The 21,070-nt window shown below is 48.1% G+C and overlaps 1 protein-coding gene and 1 long non-coding RNA gene across 4 annotated transcripts; one reads left to right on the top strand and one right to left on the bottom strand.

Annotated features, from left to right (window-relative positions):
* Positions 1-6,963: 6,963 nt before the first annotated feature.
* Positions 6,964-20,345, bottom strand: CCNL1 (cyclin L1). 3 transcript variants are annotated; one of them, XM_040566753.1, is made up of 12 exons: positions 20,250-20,345; positions 19,222-19,281; positions 18,936-19,010; positions 18,705-18,814; positions 12,475-12,595; positions 12,004-12,068; positions 10,567-10,666; positions 10,330-10,434; positions 9,906-10,047; positions 8,593-8,704; positions 8,338-8,436; positions 6,964-7,756 (listed from the first exon to the last, which is right to left on the bottom strand). In XM_040566753.1, exons 3-12 carry the CDS (start codon positions 19,002-19,004, stop codon positions 7,408-7,410), a joined length of 1,272 nt encoding a protein of 423 aa, XP_040422687.1. In that variant the 5' UTR covers positions 19,005-19,010; positions 19,222-19,281; positions 20,250-20,345; the 3' UTR covers positions 6,964-7,407. The 3 variants fall into 3 exon arrangements, 2 of the variants coding, with proteins under 2 accessions (XP_040422687.1, XP_040422686.1); XM_040566752.1 differs by lacking the exon at positions 20,250-20,345 and having other exon boundaries at positions 19,222-19,614; XR_005822402.1 differs by lacking the exons at positions 6,964-7,756; positions 8,338-8,436; positions 8,593-8,704; positions 9,906-10,047; positions 20,250-20,345 and adding an exon at positions 11,771-11,784 and having other exon boundaries at positions 10,417-10,434; positions 19,222-19,614.
* On the top strand, positions 19,215-20,527 carry LOC121074541. Its single transcript, XR_005822403.1, has 2 exons — positions 19,215-19,281; positions 20,250-20,527. It is a non-coding gene; the product is annotated as an uncharacterized LOC121074541 (long non-coding RNA).
* Positions 20,528-21,070: the final 543 nt, after the last annotated feature.

The following is a 21,070-nucleotide window of genomic DNA, read 5'->3' as shown; positions in this document are numbered from 1 at the left end:
AACGCTCAGGGGACGGAGCCCTTGATTAGCGGCGGCACCACCGTGGCCGTGCGGGACATCTCCCTAGGGGCTGCACAGTGGCCAAGGGGCGAATGCCATTTCTGTGATCGGAGCCCTCGCAGGGCCCTTCTGAGCCGCTCGTGGGGCAGGGGTGGATGCACGAGGCTGGCGCCCACCATCCCCCTGTGTGGACGCGCTCAGCTCCCGTGCCTGCAGGCATGGGGCAGGCAGGATGCTGCTGGCCGGCGACATTTCGGTGCCACGACAGCGAGGTGCCAGACGGGCCGGGTGAAACGTGGTTGGGGCGAGCAGGAGAGCTGCGTGCACATCACCTCTGCTTCGGGCAGGGAGCTGCCACTGCCCCACAGCAGTTTGGGAGAGGGACGGGTGGTCTGGGACAGGGTGGTCTGGAACTGGGTGGTCTGGGATGGAGCTCGGCCATGCAGGAGCTCAGGGCCTTGTTCCTGGGAGCAGAACGGCTGCAGCAGCCTTGGGTCCCCGGGAGCAGCACCCTCCCAGGTGCACTTTGGCCACGTGGTTTATTGATTGCACTGGAGGCAATTAAAGCATTCCTGAGAAATCCAAGCTGTCTCAGCAGCAGGGGCACTGCAGGGCGCAGGGGCTGCGCTCGTCTCCCAGGCCGTAAATCTGCTGCGATCGCTCCAAGGCCCCAGCGCACCGCCTGGAACGCAGCTCTGGAAGCTCTCCCGCTGCACGCCGCCTGCGCCGCCGGTCGGAAGAGCTGTGCAGCCCCCGGCTGTCCTGGTGGCTTCACCTGGCATCCCGAATGAGCTAGGAACGAGCTGCAGCCCCATGTCCCTCCCTTTCCTCTTTGGGGAGACCCCTACGCCCGGAGAGTTACTCCTGCCCAAAACCCCTGTCCTTATTGAGTCTGGCATTTTTACGTGGCTTTCCACACTTTCACTTAACTGCAAGGAAACTGCGTGAGGGGCAAGTGATTTGGCTCCGAGTAAACTTTCATTTTCATCTTCTGATGAAATTCTTCCCTTAAATCCTTGTTCCAGCATCTGGTGCTGCTGGGGGTAGTCAGACCGCAATCATTCCCTGATGCCACCACGGCATGAGCAGCAAAACACCCTGTTTGCGGTGGTCCTGCTAGAAGTGGCTGCTTTGGGTCCCTGTTTGGGAGCAGATATTTGTATTATTTGGAAAGGGGCAGAGCTACCTGCTAGTGTTCGTGGAACTTTCCTGCCGTGCTCAGTAAAAAACACACACAAAATCACTCCAAGGAACATTTAAAGACAAGACAACACCAGCTTTGGTGCTCCTGTCAGTACAAGAGTTTATTCAGTAATTGAGGCTTTACAAAAATTGACGGCTTACAAACAAACAAAAAAAACAACGAAGAATTTGTTCAGACTCAGTTAAACAGAAATCAATTTCTCCTTAAACTCAGCTGGAAGCGAGATGTGCCAGTCCCATTTGGGAACACCAGATTTTTCGTTACTCAGGAAAAATGTCCTGGGAAGGGCAGCTGAGAGTGCTGTGAGACACCGGCGAGGCCTGTGCTGGCCCTCCCTTCCTGCAAACCTGGGGCAGTTTGTAAAATGGCTTAAAGCAAGCTAAATCCATCGCACCTGCCCAGCACACCTGCAGGCAGCGGTGCCGTGGGCATGCTCCCGCGGTGGCGGATGGCACGGCATGGCACACCTTATGGCACGGCACGGCACGGCAGGCAGCGGCCGGAGGGAGCCACGCGTGGCGGGGAGGCCGTGCTGGGCCGCACGGCTCGGGCAGCAGAGGACATCTGCGTGCCTGTGTGCGTGAGCGTGTGCACGCACAGGGATGCTCGTGTCCGCTTTGCAACACTTCCACCTACAGAATAAAACCCAGAACGGCAGCGGGAGCGGCCGGCGGCCCTGGGGGCAGCTGGGCGTGCAGCGGTGCTCAGGGACCCTGCTGAGCAAAACCTTGGGGGACTCTCTCCTGGGAGAAGGACGGCACTTTTTGCCATTTTTTTTCCTTCCACTGGAAAATAAAGGCGTATTTTTTTCAGGACAGCTTTTCTGATTTTACTGTTTTCTTTTCAAAACGCCCTGCTGGTCGGTGGCCAGGCAGGAGGTGGGAATGGAAAGCTGTTTCCTTTGCAGAAGTGTTTTTTCCTAAGCGGGGCGTAGCTGCTGCTGCTCCGCTGTGACAACACCCGAGCGCTGCGTGGGCACACATCGGCCCCGCTGCAGACATGGAGTGGAGCAGAGAGGGGCACGGGGCGGCACCACACGTGTCCGTCTGTGCAGGCGTGCAGAAGGACCATCAGTCCGTCCTTCCCCAGAGCCTGCAAGCTGTAAGCATGGATTTGGGAGTGGGGAGAGCGACAGGGACCACAGAGGGAGAGCCGTGAACACAGCCATGCGGTGTGCCGAGGATGGCTCAGGGACAGGCTCCTCCTTGGGGCTGAGCTCACAAACATTTCCGGGCAGGAGCAGGGACGGGGGAAGGATTTCCTGCAGAGGGGAGCGTTATCGCTGTCACTGGGAGCACTGCACAAAGCACACTGCTGTGACTGGTGTCACGCACCTGCTCAGAGCAATTCCTGTACGGCCGACAGCTCAGCAGAGGTGTGGTGCTGCTCTTCCACTGCCCGTGCCCAAGCGGGGAGGTCAGGCCAGGAGAAACCCTACAAAGAGAGAGCTCAACTTGTGGTGGGCCACGTCCCCCTGCCCGTCTGTCCTCCCTGCCCACAAATGCTCGCCCTGCTCACTTTCCAGACAACAGTTTTTGACTAGAGATGTCCCAAATCCACCACACTCCACAGTTTTCTGGGAGAGGCTAAAATCCCAAGGGTTACTCATTGGGACAATTTCGATCAAGAATATACTTGAATCTGTCATGGTTTTGTTCTCCTCCTAAGCCATCCAAATCTTTGGATTCCAACTTCTGTGACAGCTGGAAGTGAAGGACAGTCACAATATTATGGATTTATTGACTCGAAATGTTCGCCCCCCTTTGTGGAAAAATTATTAACACATTTTGACATGATCCCTTGCTAACTTTCTGAGGAAAAGCAATTCTGAGGGAGGGACAGACTCCAGCAAACCGCAGGTCTGAAGAGATCAGCCAGTTGGACTATTTCCCATCAGTTAGTTCTTGTGGGTCTCTGGAAAGGTCTCAGGGCTTCAAAGTTCAGACTCAGCACCTTATTTCTCTCTCAACAGTGCCGGCAGCACCAGCCCGTACAGAAATGCTCTGTATTCTCCAGGAAAACGTCCCCTCTTCAGCACACCGTGGGCGCTGCGCTTGGCCCTGGGTGCTGGCAGGTGTCACCCCAGCCCCAGCTCCTACCTGCCCAGCCCCTCCTGCCCCCCTGACGTGTTTAACCACAGCCCTGCCGTGTGCTCCCTTTGCTGTTTCGGTCAGACCGCGCAGCTTTAGGCTCTCGCAGCAGTTTTCTGTTGGACCAGCTCCTCGCCAGAAGCGTCCCAGGCGGGGGGCTGCGGCTCGGGGCGCCGTGCTGCGTCGCTCCTCTTCCTGCCTCGCCCTGGCTGCCATCTGCCGCTCGGCAAGGACGGCGCCCGCTCTGTCAGTGGAAGGCAAATACCGGCCTGCTGGCCATCTGCTTCCACCAGAGCAGACCCAGCAACCTTCCTCCAGGACTGCAGCAGCCGCGGCCTGCGCACCGGAGGCAGCGACTACTAAAAATACTGTGAAGACAGAGGAAGAGCACAAAGTATCTTCCATTATTTCTCATCTGTATTCTTGGTCACTGATTTCTTTGGGGTCCTGGTGCTTTCATCTGTCCTGGTGAGAGAACGAGCACAGTAAATCAAGCATAAAGGGATGGGGAAGAGAGGGAGTTGTGCTGTGCTGCAGTACAGCTCGAGCCGGGAAAGCCATTTCGTTTCCATCTCCGCATGGGGTTTCGGTTAGAAATATCGCTGCAGTGGAGCATTCAAGAGTCTATTTTTACCATAAAAGCATTTCCACTCCGAAGGGTAAATGTTTAAACGTGGTCTTACTGTGCTTACTGTGCGCGTTACATAACGCTCTGCAGCATGAAGGACATACGCCAATTACAGCCGAAGACCAACAGATCGCCAAGGCTGCTTATTTACTCTGGGAACAGAGGATTTTGCGTCTTAAACTCCTGCTGGTGCTGTAAGGGCGGTGTAAGCAGCGCGTGCTTCATTCTCTGCTTTCCTGCATGATGAACCATTACACCATTACACACTGGTAACAGTCAAGAAACGCATTTGAATAGAAAAGGGTCAGGAACTCTGTAGCTGGGTCTACCTAACACCTTGGGATCCCTTGAAACAAACAATCAAAAAACCAAAAGCAAAGCACAGAGCTACAAGCTATTTCAGAAACAAATGACCCACGCAGGGCACTCAAAACCCCAGCTCACTCCCAAAATGCTTCAGTCTCGTTTCCACCGCCTGATGTGGCTGCGTGGGCCCATCCTGAAGGCCGGGCCCAGCGAAGCAAGGCCGCACACGTGCCACTTGGGACAGAAGCTGCAGCGAAGTCACGGCTGCCGTGGGTGTTCTCACATCCAGATGTCAGTGGTGGGCCACCAAAACCATGACATCGCTCAGAAAGAAGCTTCAGCTGATCAAGTGTTCCCATTATTGACTCAAGCACACACAAGAGACTTGGAATTTTAAGACAATTTAAAAATAACAAGCATTAAAGAAAAATGCTTTTCAACTACTGAGATGTATGAGTATAGCCTGAAGGCTTACAGGTCCAACAATACTCCAGCTGTTAATTTCTGTGATTTGAACCTCAATGAACACCTAACGACACTCCAAAATCCTGGGAGACACACGAGATCTGGTTGTAAAAATAATGCAGGACCATCCTTACATGAGGCTTTGACTTCTTTTTAATTTGATTGTTACCGCCGCGGACCTAGCAGGTAAGTGCGATACGACAGAGCAAGGCCCTGATCAAAGTCCCCGGCTGGCGCTCCGCTGCCCTCCCCAGCAGGTGACATCGCCTCCCAGCACAGCCCGTGTCACGCTGCGAGCAAGCTGGCGGTTTTTGCTTTGCCACAGCTTTTGTCCCCCACCCCTTTAACCGACGGCAGAGTTTGTTCTGGGGGGGCAGCTTTCTCCCCTTCAAACGAGCTGAAGAGGCTGAGGAACCCACAACTTGGACAAGGCAAAGCCCAGCCAGACCCCAGGGGCTCCCCGGTGGTGCCCCGGGCACTCGTCTCCCCAGCACCTCTCCTCTTCACAGCACCGACCCCAGTTCAGGTGGGCTTTGAGACAGATGTGCCCCTTCTGTTTCAGTAACCAAACACATTTATTTCATGGCCTGTTTTTTCCAAAGGTGTTACACGGTTACGGCCACCACCAATAAAGCTGACTGAACGCATCTTATTTTTTTCCCCCCAGGAAAGATTAGACAAACACTGAACTTCTGCTAACTGACTGCAAGCTCACTGTGTAAGCAATCTGCAGCAGATGGTGTCTAGACGTTTCACATCACCAGATGTTCCAGCTCTGTACGGGAGACAACTTCTGCTCTTCAGCTCTGGAGCGCCGGGCACTAGGAGCACAGAAGGGTAATTAGCGCTCACACACACACAGGCTGAGCCCGCTCCAAGTTTCTGTCCAATGCACGAACCCTGACACTCAGAGCTTGAGCTATTTGTGCTACTCTAGAACTGTTATCACTGCCCCGAACTATCTAAATACCTGTATCTATGGAAAAATGTTAATTTCCATAGTAACACAACTTTCTGAAAGCAACAAACAACATGAAATATAGGCCAAGCTTTTGCAGATTAAAAAAAAAAAAAACAACAACAACAAAACAGAGGTAACCAAGAAACAGAGAAACACATTTATCTTTTCCAGCTTTTCAAAAAAAAAAAAAAATCCCTTTCTGAATTTCTAGAGAACAGACACAAATAGGGTCTGGCAGGATGTTGGGCAGCTGCTTACAGGAACACACCAGTTACGGAGAAGCTTTTGCTCAATCGCTTTTCCTCCTTTTGCTTTTTAGGGCTGCGGACGTTTTGCCCGGTGACTGGCGCTGGCTCCTGACACCGCACAGCACGCCGGTCCCTATCCAGTTACCAGCTCACTCGGCCTTGGGCTTTGCCCTCTCCCGTGCTGCCCCTGAATGCCACGTCACCCACAGCCACTGAGCTGGGAGAAGCTTTTCAGGAGAGTCAAGATGTTTTTATGCTGTGTTGTTTCCATACCCAAAGGTCCGCAGGTTAGTGTCTAAAGCTTGTGACGACGGCAGACACCTCGTACCTTTAAGCTTAACATTTTATTGTCTAAGCAGCAACTGGTAGAACCAAAACCCTCCTCACCCTTTCTCCCCTTTTCCATCTGCAACTACAGCCACAGAGCAGCGTCAGCAAAGCGTCAGGTGCCAACCACCTTGGCTTGCAGTGGCACTGGACACAGTCGCAGCAGCTGGATAACAGTAGGACATCAGGGAAGAACATTGGAGAAGTGCAGGGGACGGGGACAGGGACACAAAAACCTTGGTAACTTCTCCTGTGTTGTACATGCAGCCCTAACAGGCCGGCCCTGGGGAAGCAAGGAGCAGACGACGACATCTCAGCTCCTGCCAGCAGCAGCTGAAGGAAGGGCGCAGGGGAGAACGCCCCGCTCCCGAGGGACAGCTGAACAGAGAGCTGGGGCTCAAGTGTCCCACCCATGGCTTGTGAAACGCGGCTCCTTCATGGCTTTCCCTCCCCGCCAGCTGCCAGCCCACCAAGCTTTCCAGAGCTTGGCCCCTGCTCACGTGTTCCTGGTGTTGCATGCATCAGAAGTGCATTCAGCTTCCCGGCTGCCTGTGCTAAGAGGTACACGCATTTCTAGAGCTTTCCATGGTTCCCTCTAAATTGCTCCAAGTGTTTTGTTTGTTCCAGAAGCACGTCGGTATTTTAAGTGTCCCATTGATGTCCAACAGACAAAGTGCAAAATTTAAGAAAATTACTTTTAGTAGTCTCAATACATTTGACATCCAGCAGGCAGTAAAAAAAAAAAAGCCTTATATTTTATTTCTTGTAAAAATCTTTTAACACATGCAGACTAAAACCAGTGTAAGAAAGTATCACCATCGTTTAAACAAATAACTATACTTAAATATAAGTGTCTGCAATTGACTTGTATAAAAATAAGGTACATTTTGCTTTTGTACAGAAATCCACTCTCCAGTTCTCATAGTGATAAACAATACACAACTCTAATACATACAATTTCACCTGATCATTGTTTTCCATCAATTTGATACTGCTAAGGTATTATGTGCAAAAGTTGGTAACAGTTCCTTTCCCAAAAGAAAATGTTCTATGTGTTTTAGAAAATCAGATATTGGGCTTAAATTAAACAACTCCTAATCGATTCCTTTGTTCTCAAGTAAGAGTCCATTTACTGGGTTATATACAGGCTTAGCTAGGACCTAGCGCAGGCTCAGACCTCAGCGCCTGTGTCTGCTGTGTCCTGACCGACTGCTACTGTGGTGCTTGCCTTTGTGAGATCTCTCAAAGGAGCGGGATCTTTCGCGCCTGTCTCTGTGGTGGCCCCGCTCGTGCCTGTGTTTCTTGGCGACGTCAGAATGATCCCTGGACTTGCTCTGTGAACGTGAACGGGATTTTTTCCTTTTGTGACCGTGTCTGTTCGCGCTCTTCAACTCTTCCCTGCTATGCTTGGCTTTCAGATGCGGCGAGCCGTGGTTGTGGTGCCTGCGAGGGCTGCCGCTGTGGCTGCGGGACCTGCTTCTCGATCTCGAGCTGTACGTCCCAGACAGACTCCGCCTATTATTGTAGCTTACAGAAAAGCGTTAACAAGTTAAAACATTTCATTCACATAGCAGGGAGGGAGAAGTGAGGATCGTTTTTTTCTGTTTAGAAACTTCCAAGCTACTGGAAGAAGTCAGGAATATTTCTCCAGAATAGATAGCTGATGAATGATAGTGGCATTCCCACAATACACCAATACACCTTTGAGTTGTGCTCCTTTAAAAAAACAACACAAGAGCCCCAAACCAGAACATAGCATATTTTGCAATTCTTCTACCTCATCATGAAGCCTCCCCTCAACATCAGATTCAATGAAAAAAGTCAGTAACCAATCTGCAATTATTTGACAAATCAGCAACACTTAAGGGGAACACTTTGTTAATACCCACATTGGCGGTTTCCACCCTAGATATCAGCCAGAAGATTCTTTAACAAAGTAGATATTGCCAGCAGCTATCGCTGCCTCATCTACTTCCTGCACAGCTCTCTTCTTATCCCATAAAATGTAACAAAGAACTAATTATGGACAAAAGACGTTTCCTCAAAAAAACCCCACAAACCACCCTGTCCCCCCAAACCTCACACCAACCAACCAGCACACTACTTACTGCCGCCTAGGAGTATGAGATCGAGACCGTGACTTTGTTCTTGACCTGGACCGACTAGCACTTCTGCTGCTTCTGCTTCTCTTGCTTTCCTTCCTCATGCTTTGGATGGGGGCAGCGAGAAGAGAGAAATAGGGTTACGCTTCTGAGATATTCATTACTTCCATTAAGTAACTCAAAAGTAGTTCACTGTACTTCAGCTAAAGAGACCCTTTTTACAGAAGACTCCTCATAACCAGGAAAAAAATTTTCACCTACCCGTTGTAAGGGCTCTTCGAAGCTTGCTGCCTTTCTTCTGGCTCTTTTTTAATGGTTTTGGTATTCAGAGGTACTGGACTCTTCTCTTCAGTTTTTACTTCTCTTGGGGAAGCTACGAATTTAAATTGAAGATTAGGTATTTTACTCAGACTTTGTCATGACCACACTGTACCTTTTATGTACCCTCACCAGTACTTCGCAAGACATGGAAATACGAACTCAAGAGCTACCACTTCATTCCCCCTTGAGAACAGAACTGTAAGATGCCAGTGGGCACACACATGGCAGTTTGAAGCCAACTGACCGAACAGGGCGAGACACCCCACGTGAGGGACACCGCTGACCTTCAAGCCAAGCAACAGGCTCACCTGGGACTTGGTTCACCAGGGCTCAAACGGTACAAAATAAAGCCTGCCTTTATGGCCCACGAATACCCATCTTCACTTGTTATCATGACAGTTAATTTTCAATAGCACAGAAACAATTAAGACTGAAGAGCAAAATCACAGATTTTTAAATCAGTGGTACAAACACAGGAATAAAAAAAATAAAAACTTTAGTTGATAATCCAAATTGAGATACTCCCAGGACAAGGTCAAAAGCTCCTCCAGGTTGAGAGGCTGTCACCTACTCAGCCAAGCACATTAGGAAGCCAATCTAACTTTATGGACAGAAAACTGATGCAGTCCAAAATTGTATCTTCCTTTTCATGGCAGGACCACTACATAAGAAATACACTTAGGTCTGGCCTGCTGACAGGAAAGACAGGCATGCTGTATGAGACTTAAACCACAGCTTCCAACAGGACTCATCAGTTTAACACAAAAGTAGAGAAAGCCAAAACCCTGTCAGCAGCTTTCTCCAAGTTGGTCTGCTCATAAATGATATTCAGAACCCCCACCATAGGTCTTGCTTTCATTCAAACTCTACGCTAGGCCCCCACTTCCCAGAAATGAGAAAGCCCTTTCATTGTTCAGGGGAAATTTCCATTTGCTAACTCGAACACCTCTGGAAACTCAGATAACGAGTTCAACACACCATTAATATATCACTGCCTCATCTGTGGAAGTACAGGGGACTGGAAGAGCAAACCCTCTTTTGTTCTAATTTTCTGTTTCAAGTTATCAATAACAGCTTTTAGAATTTGTTTTAAAAAAAGAAAATTTCTAGTTTCTTACTTCTGTGAGATAAAGTCTAAACTGTCCAAGAGCTCGCAGGGCAAACCTACATTTTTTCAAACACACCAATATGCAGGTGTGTACTACTGGTCTCAAACAGTACTACGCAAGTTTCTGTTCAGAGAACAAGCTTACATGGTTTGGATGCAGGCGAAAAGCCCCCCAGTGTTGAGAGCGCTGGAGTTCCATCTGGATTTAAACCTTTCGCCTTCAGTTTAGCTTCCTGTAGTGCCATTTTCCTCTTTTCTACTTCTTTATCCAGAAATTCATAATTGGGCTGTTAAAATAACGAAGTGGTAAGAGACTCACACAATTCGTAGTTCTGTCCCATTTCCCCAGGATACACGTCCTTTAACCACCTGCCCAGAAACGGGACCGACTTCTGTCGTGTGCTCTCAACCCCGCCTCGGAGGGAGGAGCAGCCACACAGCAGAGCCGTTCGGATTAGCAGATTGGTACACACATGCTCCCAAACACTCCCAGACAACTATGGGACAACTCAAGCAACCACAAACACTGAACTGGAAAAAAAACAAAACCAAAGATTTAATGAAGTTACCTTCTTCCTGGTATAGAGCTTAAGAGTTGTTAAGCAGATCTCCTGAATGTCCTCTTCTGTAGTGCCGAAGAGCAAGAACCAGTGAGGGCGGGTAGGCAGTGGAATCTGAAAACAAATTAAAGCCTTAATTAGAGATTACGGACTACACTTTGTTTTAAGCATTTTCACTACTGTTTTTTTGAAAACAAGTTACTAGTGATAAAAGCCATAGCAAACTAAAGAAAGATTAATGCTTACCTGCAGAGCTCTAGCAGCGAGATAAATGCAAGCACATGCTATAGTCTCTGGCTGAAAGCGAACAAACACATTTGTTCGAAGGCTGTCATTCATGTAATTCCTAAAAAAAAGGAATTTAGGCAAGGTTGGATCTTAGGTTTACATCCTTCTATTTAGAGGATAACAGTTCTGGAGACTCAATTGACTTTATTATTTTTTCTCTTCTAATATTAAACAGTTTCTTTAGAATTATTGTATTTGATGTTTACATTTGTTACTTCTGTAAAATAAGTCTGCTCCATTGCCATTGTTTCTAAAACACCAATGCAAGTTAATAGCTTCTCCCCAGTTACATCAAGGTGCACCATGAAGTGTCCATAGTTAACAATCTAGCAAGTACTTTTCATCTGTCCGTTTGCTTTTAACACCAATGTTTTCACATTTCCAAGTCAGTATGTTTCAAATTCAAATGCAAGCACGAAAATACAGGATATTTTCAACCTACCATTTTCCAGAGGCTAGATGCAACCTATGGAGTTCACAGAACATCACATTTAAATCCTACGTGTACCTTGATTAACATTAACTTCATCCAGAAAGGGAAGAATCTGATTTGCTCACTGCACTCAAAATCTTCACATTAGAAAAAGACCTACAAGTTAGTACTGGAACTACTCCACTAAGCTACTTTTCTTCCAGCATGGTGGCACCACCAAGAAACAGATGCCAAGAGAGATGTTTAAACAGCAGAGACCTCCAGCAATTTCTAAATTTCTGAGCTATGGGGAAGAAACAAACAGCAGTCAGGAATTATTGGCTCTATGGAACAGTGCCCCACATGGATACTAAGTGAACATGCTGCATGCACTGTATTTTTTTAAAAAACAAAACAAAAACCCTTGAGTCTAGCCAAGTGTTAAATTAGCTGAATTTATCTTGGCAGAAAATCTACCCAATGTGTCCACGGGCCCTTTAAATACACTACAGTATACAGTAGCTAGGCAATAAACACATTTAGAGACATTTTTAACAGGTACTTCTAAAAGCAAATATACAAATCCTTTTGACACCCAGACAGAACTAGAAGATGCTGCCCGATGGATATGGACCACTTCAGTGAATCTCGGATGAGAGCTTGCACTGGGTTGGCTGGAGAGAAGGGCAGCCAAACAGGCCATCCCCAGGTCATGGGCTGAGGTGCAGAGGGCAGAGCTCTATGACTTACCATCATGGACTACCCTTTAATTAAAGAGTAGAAAAAAGAACAAAGTTAAATTGAGTTCTCCATTACAGAATGGAATCAAGCCATGAAAATAGTAAGCAGAAACAAGCTCCAGAGTATTTTAAAAGTAGGTATTTATGTAATAACTTACATCTCATTGCTTTGCATATGGATCATCAGGCTTATTATTTCTGCTACTATTTTCCTGGCTAGGAAGAGAACGGAAAACAACTTACCAGGCCGTCTGTACCAGGGTTTGGTTACGTTCACACTCTAAGACTTGTAAATACATAACAATGATCTGAGGGAAAAGGGGGGAAAAAAAGAGATTCAGTTCTAACATATAAGGCAACAGAAAGGAAATAACTGTTAACCAAATGGCATTCCAAAACAACGGTGGCTCCTCCTTGGCCGATTACGGACTCTAAGCCCACACCTCAGCCCACTGTGTTCAGACAATATTCTGTTTTGCTCTTTTTCTGTGATTTTGAAAGACAGTCACTGTTAACACTTTCCAAGGACGCAATTTCTACCAAAATCAGTACGGCTATTAGCTCAAACACTTTTGCAAATACATTCGTGACGGCTACTATGGAATAAATAAATGAAATCAGATCATTTTTACATCTGTGTTTTTGTCCCACAGCTCACAGGGCTGCCTTCAAGGTAGAACAATATTTACAACTACATTATTTTTGATAACTCACCTTATGCGGATGCTTGACATGAACACAAAATCCCAACTCCTTCAGTACCCTCCTTTCTGCTTTGATTACTTGATTTTTGGTGTTTATGTAGTTCTGATCAAGTATCAGGGGGCTTGGAGTCCTATAGTTTGCAAGAAATAAAATCAAAACTGTTTTGCATATCCAAAAATAGTGCATCTCTGTTTTCCCTTCCAACCAACTAATGGCAACAGAATCCGGTTTTCAACTCCTGCAAGCAAGTTTAAGCATTAATCTTGTGCTGTCCAAGTTTAGATAAACTAGTTTAGTTTCTGCAATTGACTGCTTCAGATTAGATGGCTAAAATAAAAAACCAACTTGTCCTACTGTGTATGCAAACTACGTCGGTCCAGCTGCTGGGACGGAAGCCACCTTTACAGTGAGGATCTCAGGGAGCCTTTTTACTTCTTGATAGCGATGGGGGAAGGAGTGCGATGCAACTACCTTTGCTAGGCAGGACTTCAAAGCAAGAACAAGCTAGAAGAGCTTTCTGAACAATTTTACTGACATTGAAGTAGCAGACTTGTGCTTTTCAAACTAGTTTCCTATGCACCACAAGTCAAAATTATTCAGATCTTGAGAGGAGACAGCCCTGCTACTGCGACATACAAAAGGCCTGGTAAAGCAACGAATTTAAACTCTACGATCTGCCTGTGGTTCTGCACACTGCATCCACTGATCAGTATTTGCGTTTGTAAACCAATCGCTCATCTGACAAAGAAAAACTCGTAAGTCCAGCACTAGCAAGTCAACTCCTCATTCCTCCCAAATCCAGAAACTGAACTCAAGGCCTTTTTTAAATTTCAGCCGAAATAACTTGCTGTCTGGTTTATGCACAAGCACCACACCCCAACTTTTCTTTCCTTAGTCTGTGCTGAGGGTTCACCTTTCATCATTCCACACGCTGTACCCAGTTCCTCAAAGAAAGCTCAACCGTTGCCCTGTCTGTAATACGCCTTACAGACTCCCTTTGCTTTCCAGTGCAGAACAATATTTTTGCAGCTAGTTACACTCTAATAAACCACAGACTGTTTCGACCATAAACCTAGTGCATTCCAAACACTGGTGACAAATTTGTTTTACATTATCTTGAACAGAAAACAGTAATGCAAAGTGGATCCCAAACACAGCACCCATTTTATCAGGCAAAATGTTTCACTGCTAAGTTCTCTTTTTGGGCCCAATGCACGTTCCACGCGTTGATCACGTTTCTTTTCCCTGACAGGTCAGAGCAGAAGGAACGCTCAAAAACCCCACCCCAGGAAGAAAGGGTCAGCTGAATCACAAGGCTAACTGAAGGGCTCCCCCACTGCAGTAATTCACAACTTACTCTAGGTAAGGTTTCTGCAGTCACCTGGAAGGATGCTTATCACCACTGGTTAAAGGAAGCACGAGCTCCCCCCAGCTCTTCCCAAAGGGGAAGAGGAACAACTTGAAATCAACTCCTGCAGCTTCATGGTGCCAGGAAGGACCCGCTCAATTACGAGCCATACGACTTGTCTCAGCGCTCTCTGTTACGTAGAAGTCACTTCTCTCATTCATTCGGAGCGACTTTCATCACAGCAATTTCCGTGCCTTGCGATTACAGCTATTTTAAATACGACCCAGTCAAAAAACGCAGTTTTTCAGAAAGTAACGGGAGAACAGACTTTTGAAGTTTAACGGGGCTATTTCTCCAGAGAAGTTGTGGTATTATTTTACTCATCAGAAAAAACTGCAAATGCAGTCTGAACATACAGCTCTGGGGTAGGAGACTGTTTCAGAGAACCAACTTGAGTTCTTCAAAACAATGAAACTGATTCACTTCCAACTGGTTTCACCTAACGACGCTGAGTTTTAAATAGCATCTCTTCACACAATTTTATCTAGCCATCACCAGCATAACAGGGTCTGTGAGTCACTGAGAGCCTAAGGAACCTAAGTTTAGGCATCCAGGCTCATCTTAGCTTGTTAGCACAACACTTCGGAGGCATCCACCTTACATCAAACAGCTAGAGCAGCTAGGATTTAAGATCAGAAGTGAGACAGCATGACCAGGTGGGATCACTTAAGGACCTGCAGCAGGCTCACTACCTTTCACAGGTTCCATTCCCTGACAGCTCTTTAAGAAAGTCATTACCATGAAAACAACAAGCCAGCTAGAAGTGCAACAGGAAAGACTGTAAGCCTTACTTCACTTGAAGTTTTCACGGTCCTACATGGCAAGAGGATCACTACAAACTGCTCGTATATGCTCAACAGCTAAGTGATGGGAAGCTCGAAATTAACAGACATTTGGAAGTGTGCTTTACTCTGTTGTCTTGAGTTACCTTGGTCACCTATGACACACTCAAGTTCCAGAGATCTACCAAGGAAGCCATGAAAAAACCATCAGTTTATCTGACGGTATTTCCAGAAATGCAAAGACAGTTGTGGCCTTTTATCTACTTACGCAAAGTTACAGATCTGCATAAGACTTTACTGCACCTTATTATTAGCACAAGGGAAGTTCCCCACTGAAGAAGGTTGGTCAGTTAGGCACTGTTGCCGTCAACTCCCAAGCGTTGGGATGTGCAGTTATTTACAAGTTGTGGACTTCAGATGTTTCCAAGGGGAAAACTTCTGAGCATTCCTACTCGGAAAGGCAGTAGGAGGAACTTTGCTACTGTATTTGCTGCACTTAGCTCTCAGTCCAAGCAGGAATTGTTTTTAGGTCCAGGTAACAGGGCAGAGAAAATTAATTGATAAGCCTATATATGAAATATAAGCTTCAAGCCCTATAGAGCAAGGAAGTATTACAAAAGCCTACATTGAATCCGTTCTTAAAAACCAGCACTAGTGCTCCAGACACGACCTTATACAGAGAGCACACAGTGCCCGTTCTGGTGAGCCCATCCAGTCACAGAACTTCATCTGGATTTGGAGACAGCACAACAACCCAGAAGATACACGGACCATACTGTGTTTGCAACAGAATTATAAATATCCTTTTTTTAATCCCTCTGACAAACAAGATCCATGCTCTTGACACAACCACAGCTTCATTAGATGCAATATTAAAATTGCATGTCTTTGGAACGTCTGATATGTTGGAGGAAAAGTACTCTGCGTGTGGTTTTGTTTAAAGTGCAAAAAGTACTTCTGGTAAGTGCAGCGTAACATCAGCATCTCGTTTCAAAGAGCAGACAGATCTCTCTTATGCCAGTCAATGTGAGAAGAAGTCAGGTTCTACATTTGTCTCCAACACTGTAAATACAAGCACCGTAGATTTATAGACCAGTTAAGAACGCTACGTTTTGTGAATTAATGCAGGCCACTTCAACATAAGTGTATAAACCTGACCGCTGCAGCAGAGGTGCAGAACAGCTGAGTAAGCCTCTCAGACCAACGCTTGCAAGGTTACAGATGACAGGAGTCACATTTGGTTGAAGCCTCGTAAGGCCTTTCTGCAGCTTTCAGGCACATTTAAGATAAATAAAATCAACTTAAAACTACATTCTGCATGTTAAACATAAGTTGTACTTGGCTCAGAACAGAGATGTTTCAGCACACATTTTAAAAAAGCAGTATTTTTCATAATACGAGCTTTTCTTCATGCACACAAACATTTCACATGCAATACTACATGACATATGCTTGTGGAAGATTCCAAAGAAAACGTGCTTGTCCAAAACACTTCTTTTAAAGCTTTTTCTCATTTCTCAGTATTAGAAATACCACCTAACAGCAACTCAGTTGACTACAAGACTTACAAAAAGGAAATTCCAATGCAATTCCCATTCTGCAAACACACATATAAGGGAGCACTTATATAATCATTTATATAAAAAACTTTACAAACGTAAGACTTCTGTACCTTTGTGAAGGCAAGTTTTACTATGGATTCAAGCTACATTTACACAGATCCAGGAGGTGGAACCAAGAAACCAAAATTGTTTAAGAAAGCAAGCCCACTCAAACTACTCAACCTTCACGTGTGGGGTTAAGAGCTTCAGTTAACAGAAATACTAGACTAGAAGCAAAAAAAAAAGTACAGCAGCCTAACTTCATTTCAGTTCTGGGTTGTGTGTGAGAAACTAACTACGGCTTAAGTGTTAGCTTCAGATAAAAGAAGATTAAGCTAGTATTCTAAAAACCTGGACAGCAAAGAAAAAAGCTTATAACAAGATACAGGAGTTCTTCCAAATGGTTCACCAGCGGCCAACCTGTTAGTCCCCCCGATTCCAGTGACCTATTCTCAGAGCACTGGCTTCTCCTTGGGGATTTTCGATACTTCACTCACTGTTGCCATGACGACAGCTTCATCTTTATGTACCACTCCACATCACCCAGGCTTTGGTAAATGTAGCTGGTCGCTGTATAGTCGGTTGCAAGGGAAAAAAGAGTTGAAGTTAATAACGTGTACAGATTATGCGATTGTAATCTTGTAAAAAGTACAGAAAAACGTTTACATCCTGCTTGTAAAAAAAGAAAAGCAAGCCTGAATGTCAGACTTCGGCATCTTTAGATTAATTTCATGCAGATTCACTCAGAATCTCAGAGCAACAATACCCATTTCTCCAGAAAATAATGGGTAGAAGTGCACGATTTCTCTCGACATGATGCGTTTTAGACACCATGTAACATGCATAAGTGACATTCTGATTTGGAACAGGCTAGCTGGAAAGATTTAAGTTCACAGATTAAGTTCAGTTTCTCTGATCCTTTGCATGGCGCAAAGAAACAACTAATTTGTATTCTCCTTGCAAAGAAAAGCATTGCATATGATTAATTAACCTTCAACGTCTGGATCAAGGCCAAAACATTACGAATCTCTGAACCAGCTTCAATAATCCAATAACCAGACTCCTTTCTCACAACTGTGGTTAAGAAACAATACTACAGAAGTCACCTTCGGTATAACTTCAAAAAACTCTCTCGGGGCCAACAGCTTCAAAGGAAAAGCAAAAAAAACAACCCACAAAACTAAGTTCCTTTCATTGTACAACACTAGACCATTCTTCTTGTATCTGAAGCTAACTAGCAGAACTTGAGCACGAGGCAGTAAAAGCCGACATTTTAGAAGCCACAGAAACACAACCAAAATAAACGTACCAAGAAACAGCTGGCTTCCCTAAGGGATTTCTACTCTACTTTGAAAAGTTAACGCAACTCAGTTTGAGATCCTGTTGACAATAATGAGCAAGACGTGAAAGTGTGAATTTAAACATCTAGTGGAAAACGACCACCTCTCCAGAACTATAAATTACCCCGAGTACTAAGCAATCGGATACTGAAAGTAAAGCAACTTCACCACGGCTGAAGTCTCCAACCTGTCTGTAACACTGCTGCACCAGGTATTTAAAGATATCTTACGTTTAACAGTAACTCCTTCCTTTCAACCATTCCTTGCTGCCTCCAACACACCGTGTTAATTTGCTTTACACATGAGAACACACATCACTTTACACACAAAAAAGCAGTATTAGGCACTAGCAACTGAGAACAGCTCTACAACTAGAACACACAAATTATCCGGATCTGCACACAGATCAGGTAAGCTCACATTCCCACTTTACTGACTGACACAAACACACAGTGCCATAAAAAACAGAAGTCTCACTTTTCGCAATTAAAGATGCCTTCAGCTTCCAAGGCTCAATTATGCATTCCTTGTTGAAGTCGTGTCATTAAAGCTGTAAACACTGTAGGCCAAACCATACTTGCTTCAGATTCTAAAACCGCTACTTCTAAAAAGTAATACCGCTATCGCTGGGAGAAGTTCAGCTTTCGCCTTTTGTAAACTGGTACTTCATTGCCACTATAGCCCCATTTGAGTGGGTACACGCTATCACAAGAAAAGCATTAGGACTACTGAACACTGTTAAAAGACTAGAGAATATGCACCAACCCGCTAATTGGCTCATCATACCTAGCACTATCTTTCAAGGCCTACAAGACATCAAAAAAAATCAATTAATAGCATACCTAAAACTACAACCACGGACCTAAAACTACAACTGATACTCAAAAAAACTTGTAGCTAAATAAATAATAAAAGAGGCTCTACCAAACAGTCAAAAGTAACGTTAGACGAAGTCAGCACTGAGCTGTACTGCCTACATAGCAGCAAACGCACGCTCCTTTCTCAATTTTAGGTCGTTGAACTTAGCCTGGAAAAATACTGTGGATTGAGAACTGCAGCGCACATTAGTGACAAAAGATGCTGGTGCCGAGAAGGAAACTACTCTTACCTTTTTGCTCTTAGCTGGCGCAAATGATGGAACACGTTGATCACATCCCTTATACGCCGAGGTGCCTCTTCGATTTTGGACGCAAGATTGATGCAGGCCATCGCAACAATCTGAAAGGAAGCCCATTTCCACCGGGTTATTTGAACGGCGATAAAAATTAACGCTAGGTAATTAAGGAGAAGCGTGGCCTGAAGGCCTTCAGGGAGCGGCACAGCGCCGCGCCGCGCTCACCTCGAAGCTGTGCTTGACGAAGGACTTGGAGTAGAAGAAGCGATGAAACAGCACCTGCCCCGTCGCCATGGCCACCTGCGGAGACGGAGCGGCGGCCGGTTAGTGAGGGAGGCCGTCAGTCAGTCAGTCAGTCAGAGAGGGAGGCCCTCAGCCCGCCCGGCCGCCATTTTGTGCCGGGCACCCGCCGCCCCCCCCCCGCCCCGCCCCGCCGCACCACAATGGCGGCCGCCCCCCCCATCCCTCCCCGCAGCCCGGCCCGGCCCGGCTCGGCTCAGCCCCCCCCGACCTGCGGCAGGCGGAGGAGGATGCCGGCCGCCTGGATGAGCTCGCAGCCCAGGATGCGCAGGTCGGTCTCGCACTGCAGGTCCAGGCCGTCCTGCATGGACGGCGTAGGCGACAGGCGCTCCTCGGGGATCAGCGAGTGGTCGATGGTCAGCGACACCTCCGAGTACAGCCGGTCGCCGATGAGGATGCCCGGGGCGGCGGCGGCGGCGGCGGAGCAGGAGGGGGCCGGCGGGGCGGCGGCTGTGGCGGCGGCAGGGGCGGCGGCGGCGGCGGGGGGGGCCGGGAGCGCGGCGGCGGAGGCCATGATGGCGGCGCGCGTCCGCACCCGCGGCCGGCCACGCAGAGACTAGCGCGGCCCGGCGCCGTGACGCAGCACCCCGCGGCGCCCGCGCGGGGCACGCCGGGAAAAAAAAGTCCCCCCGCGCGCCGCGCCGCCCCGCCCCGCCCCGCCGGGCCCTGACAGACTTTGGGGGGGAGGGGGGTGGCCTGAAGGGGCCCCTGCGACCATGTCCGTTCTCTGTGAGGAATTCCTTTACGCTCCAGATAATTTGGAGAAATCGCCCTAAAAAGTGAAATTCCTGTGTCCGCACCAAAGGGCGAATCAAGGCAGCCACCTCTCCGCACGCCTTACACCGCAGCGGGAGGGTTGTGACTGGAAGCGGCTCGCCCTGAGCTGCCCCAGCTGACGGTGCTTGGTGTTCCTGAGGGATGCGGGCAGGAGAACAACCCCTACGTCGGGTAACAGAGCACGCAACTGCTGTGGTGTGGTGCTGACGTGAGCTGGGCCACGCGATTCCTGGCTGAGAGCACAGTCCTGCAGTGTTACCTTCCACAGGCAGGAGTGTGCAGTAGTGACCAGGCTGCCGTGGCTATGCCCAGGATTTGGGTACCCACACACATACCCCAGAGTTCGGTACCCACACACATACCCAGAATTTGGGTACCCACACACGTACCCCAGAGTTGGGAAGCCGCCCAGCCCTTGCTGGCCCCCACGCTGTCACACCCCGGTATCTCATGTCCCCACAGATCCCGGTGAGGATCCCTGCGGATTATCGGCTGTGCTGCACACGTCGCCAAGCCAGTCCTGGAGGCTTCTGCGTCCCGTGGGTGCTCGCTGTGCACCTAGCCCATCGCACACAGACCTTGGTGCCAGCGGGCCGCCATCTGCACCCACTTTTACTTACTAAAAACGTTATTTCTGCCAGCTGCACCAGTATGGTAGCTCTTGACTACAGACACGCTGTGTATGATGCATTTATTTCTAGTAACAGATCATTGATGAGCTGGGAACAACCCCCTTTTTAGCAAGCTGTTATTACTGTAGTAGTTTACTACTGCAGTTGTGTGCTGCTTGAGAAACAGTTCTGGCAAACCCCAAGGGGGGCGGTGGGCAGCTGGGGTGCGCCCCCACGCACCCCATCGGTACAGCAGGGGTTTTACAGAGCCCAGCCCCGTTTCGGCAGAAGAGCTCCCAGAGCTCGGCACAGAGGCGGCACAGCCGGGCCCCGGCTCCTCCGGGGGGCCGAGGCGCCGCTTCCTCACGGCGCTGCCGGCACCGAGCCCCTCGCAGCGCCCCGCAACAGCCCCTTCCCCGGCCGGCCCGCCGCGGGGGCGGCGGAAGGACACTTCCCGCCGCTCGCGTCACTTCTCGGAACGGCCGCGCCGCGCTGCGCTCGCCTGCCCGCCCGTATCCCTCCGCGGCCGCGCACCCGGCCGGGACTACCCGCCCGCAAGGAGACGCGAACTGCCAGGAAAGCCCCGCCCCCCGGCGGGCAGCTTCGGAACCTGATTGGCTCCCGCGGTGTGATTGGCAGCGCCCCGCGCCGTCAGCCGGCCGCCATGTTGTG

This window comes from Cygnus olor, chromosome 9 (genome assembly GCF_009769625.2).
Source record: "Cygnus olor isolate bCygOlo1 chromosome 9, bCygOlo1.pri.v2, whole genome shotgun sequence".
NCBI lineage: Eukaryota > Metazoa > Chordata > Aves > Anseriformes > Anatidae > Cygnus > Cygnus olor.
This window is presented reverse-complemented; position numbering and strand designations above follow the sequence as displayed.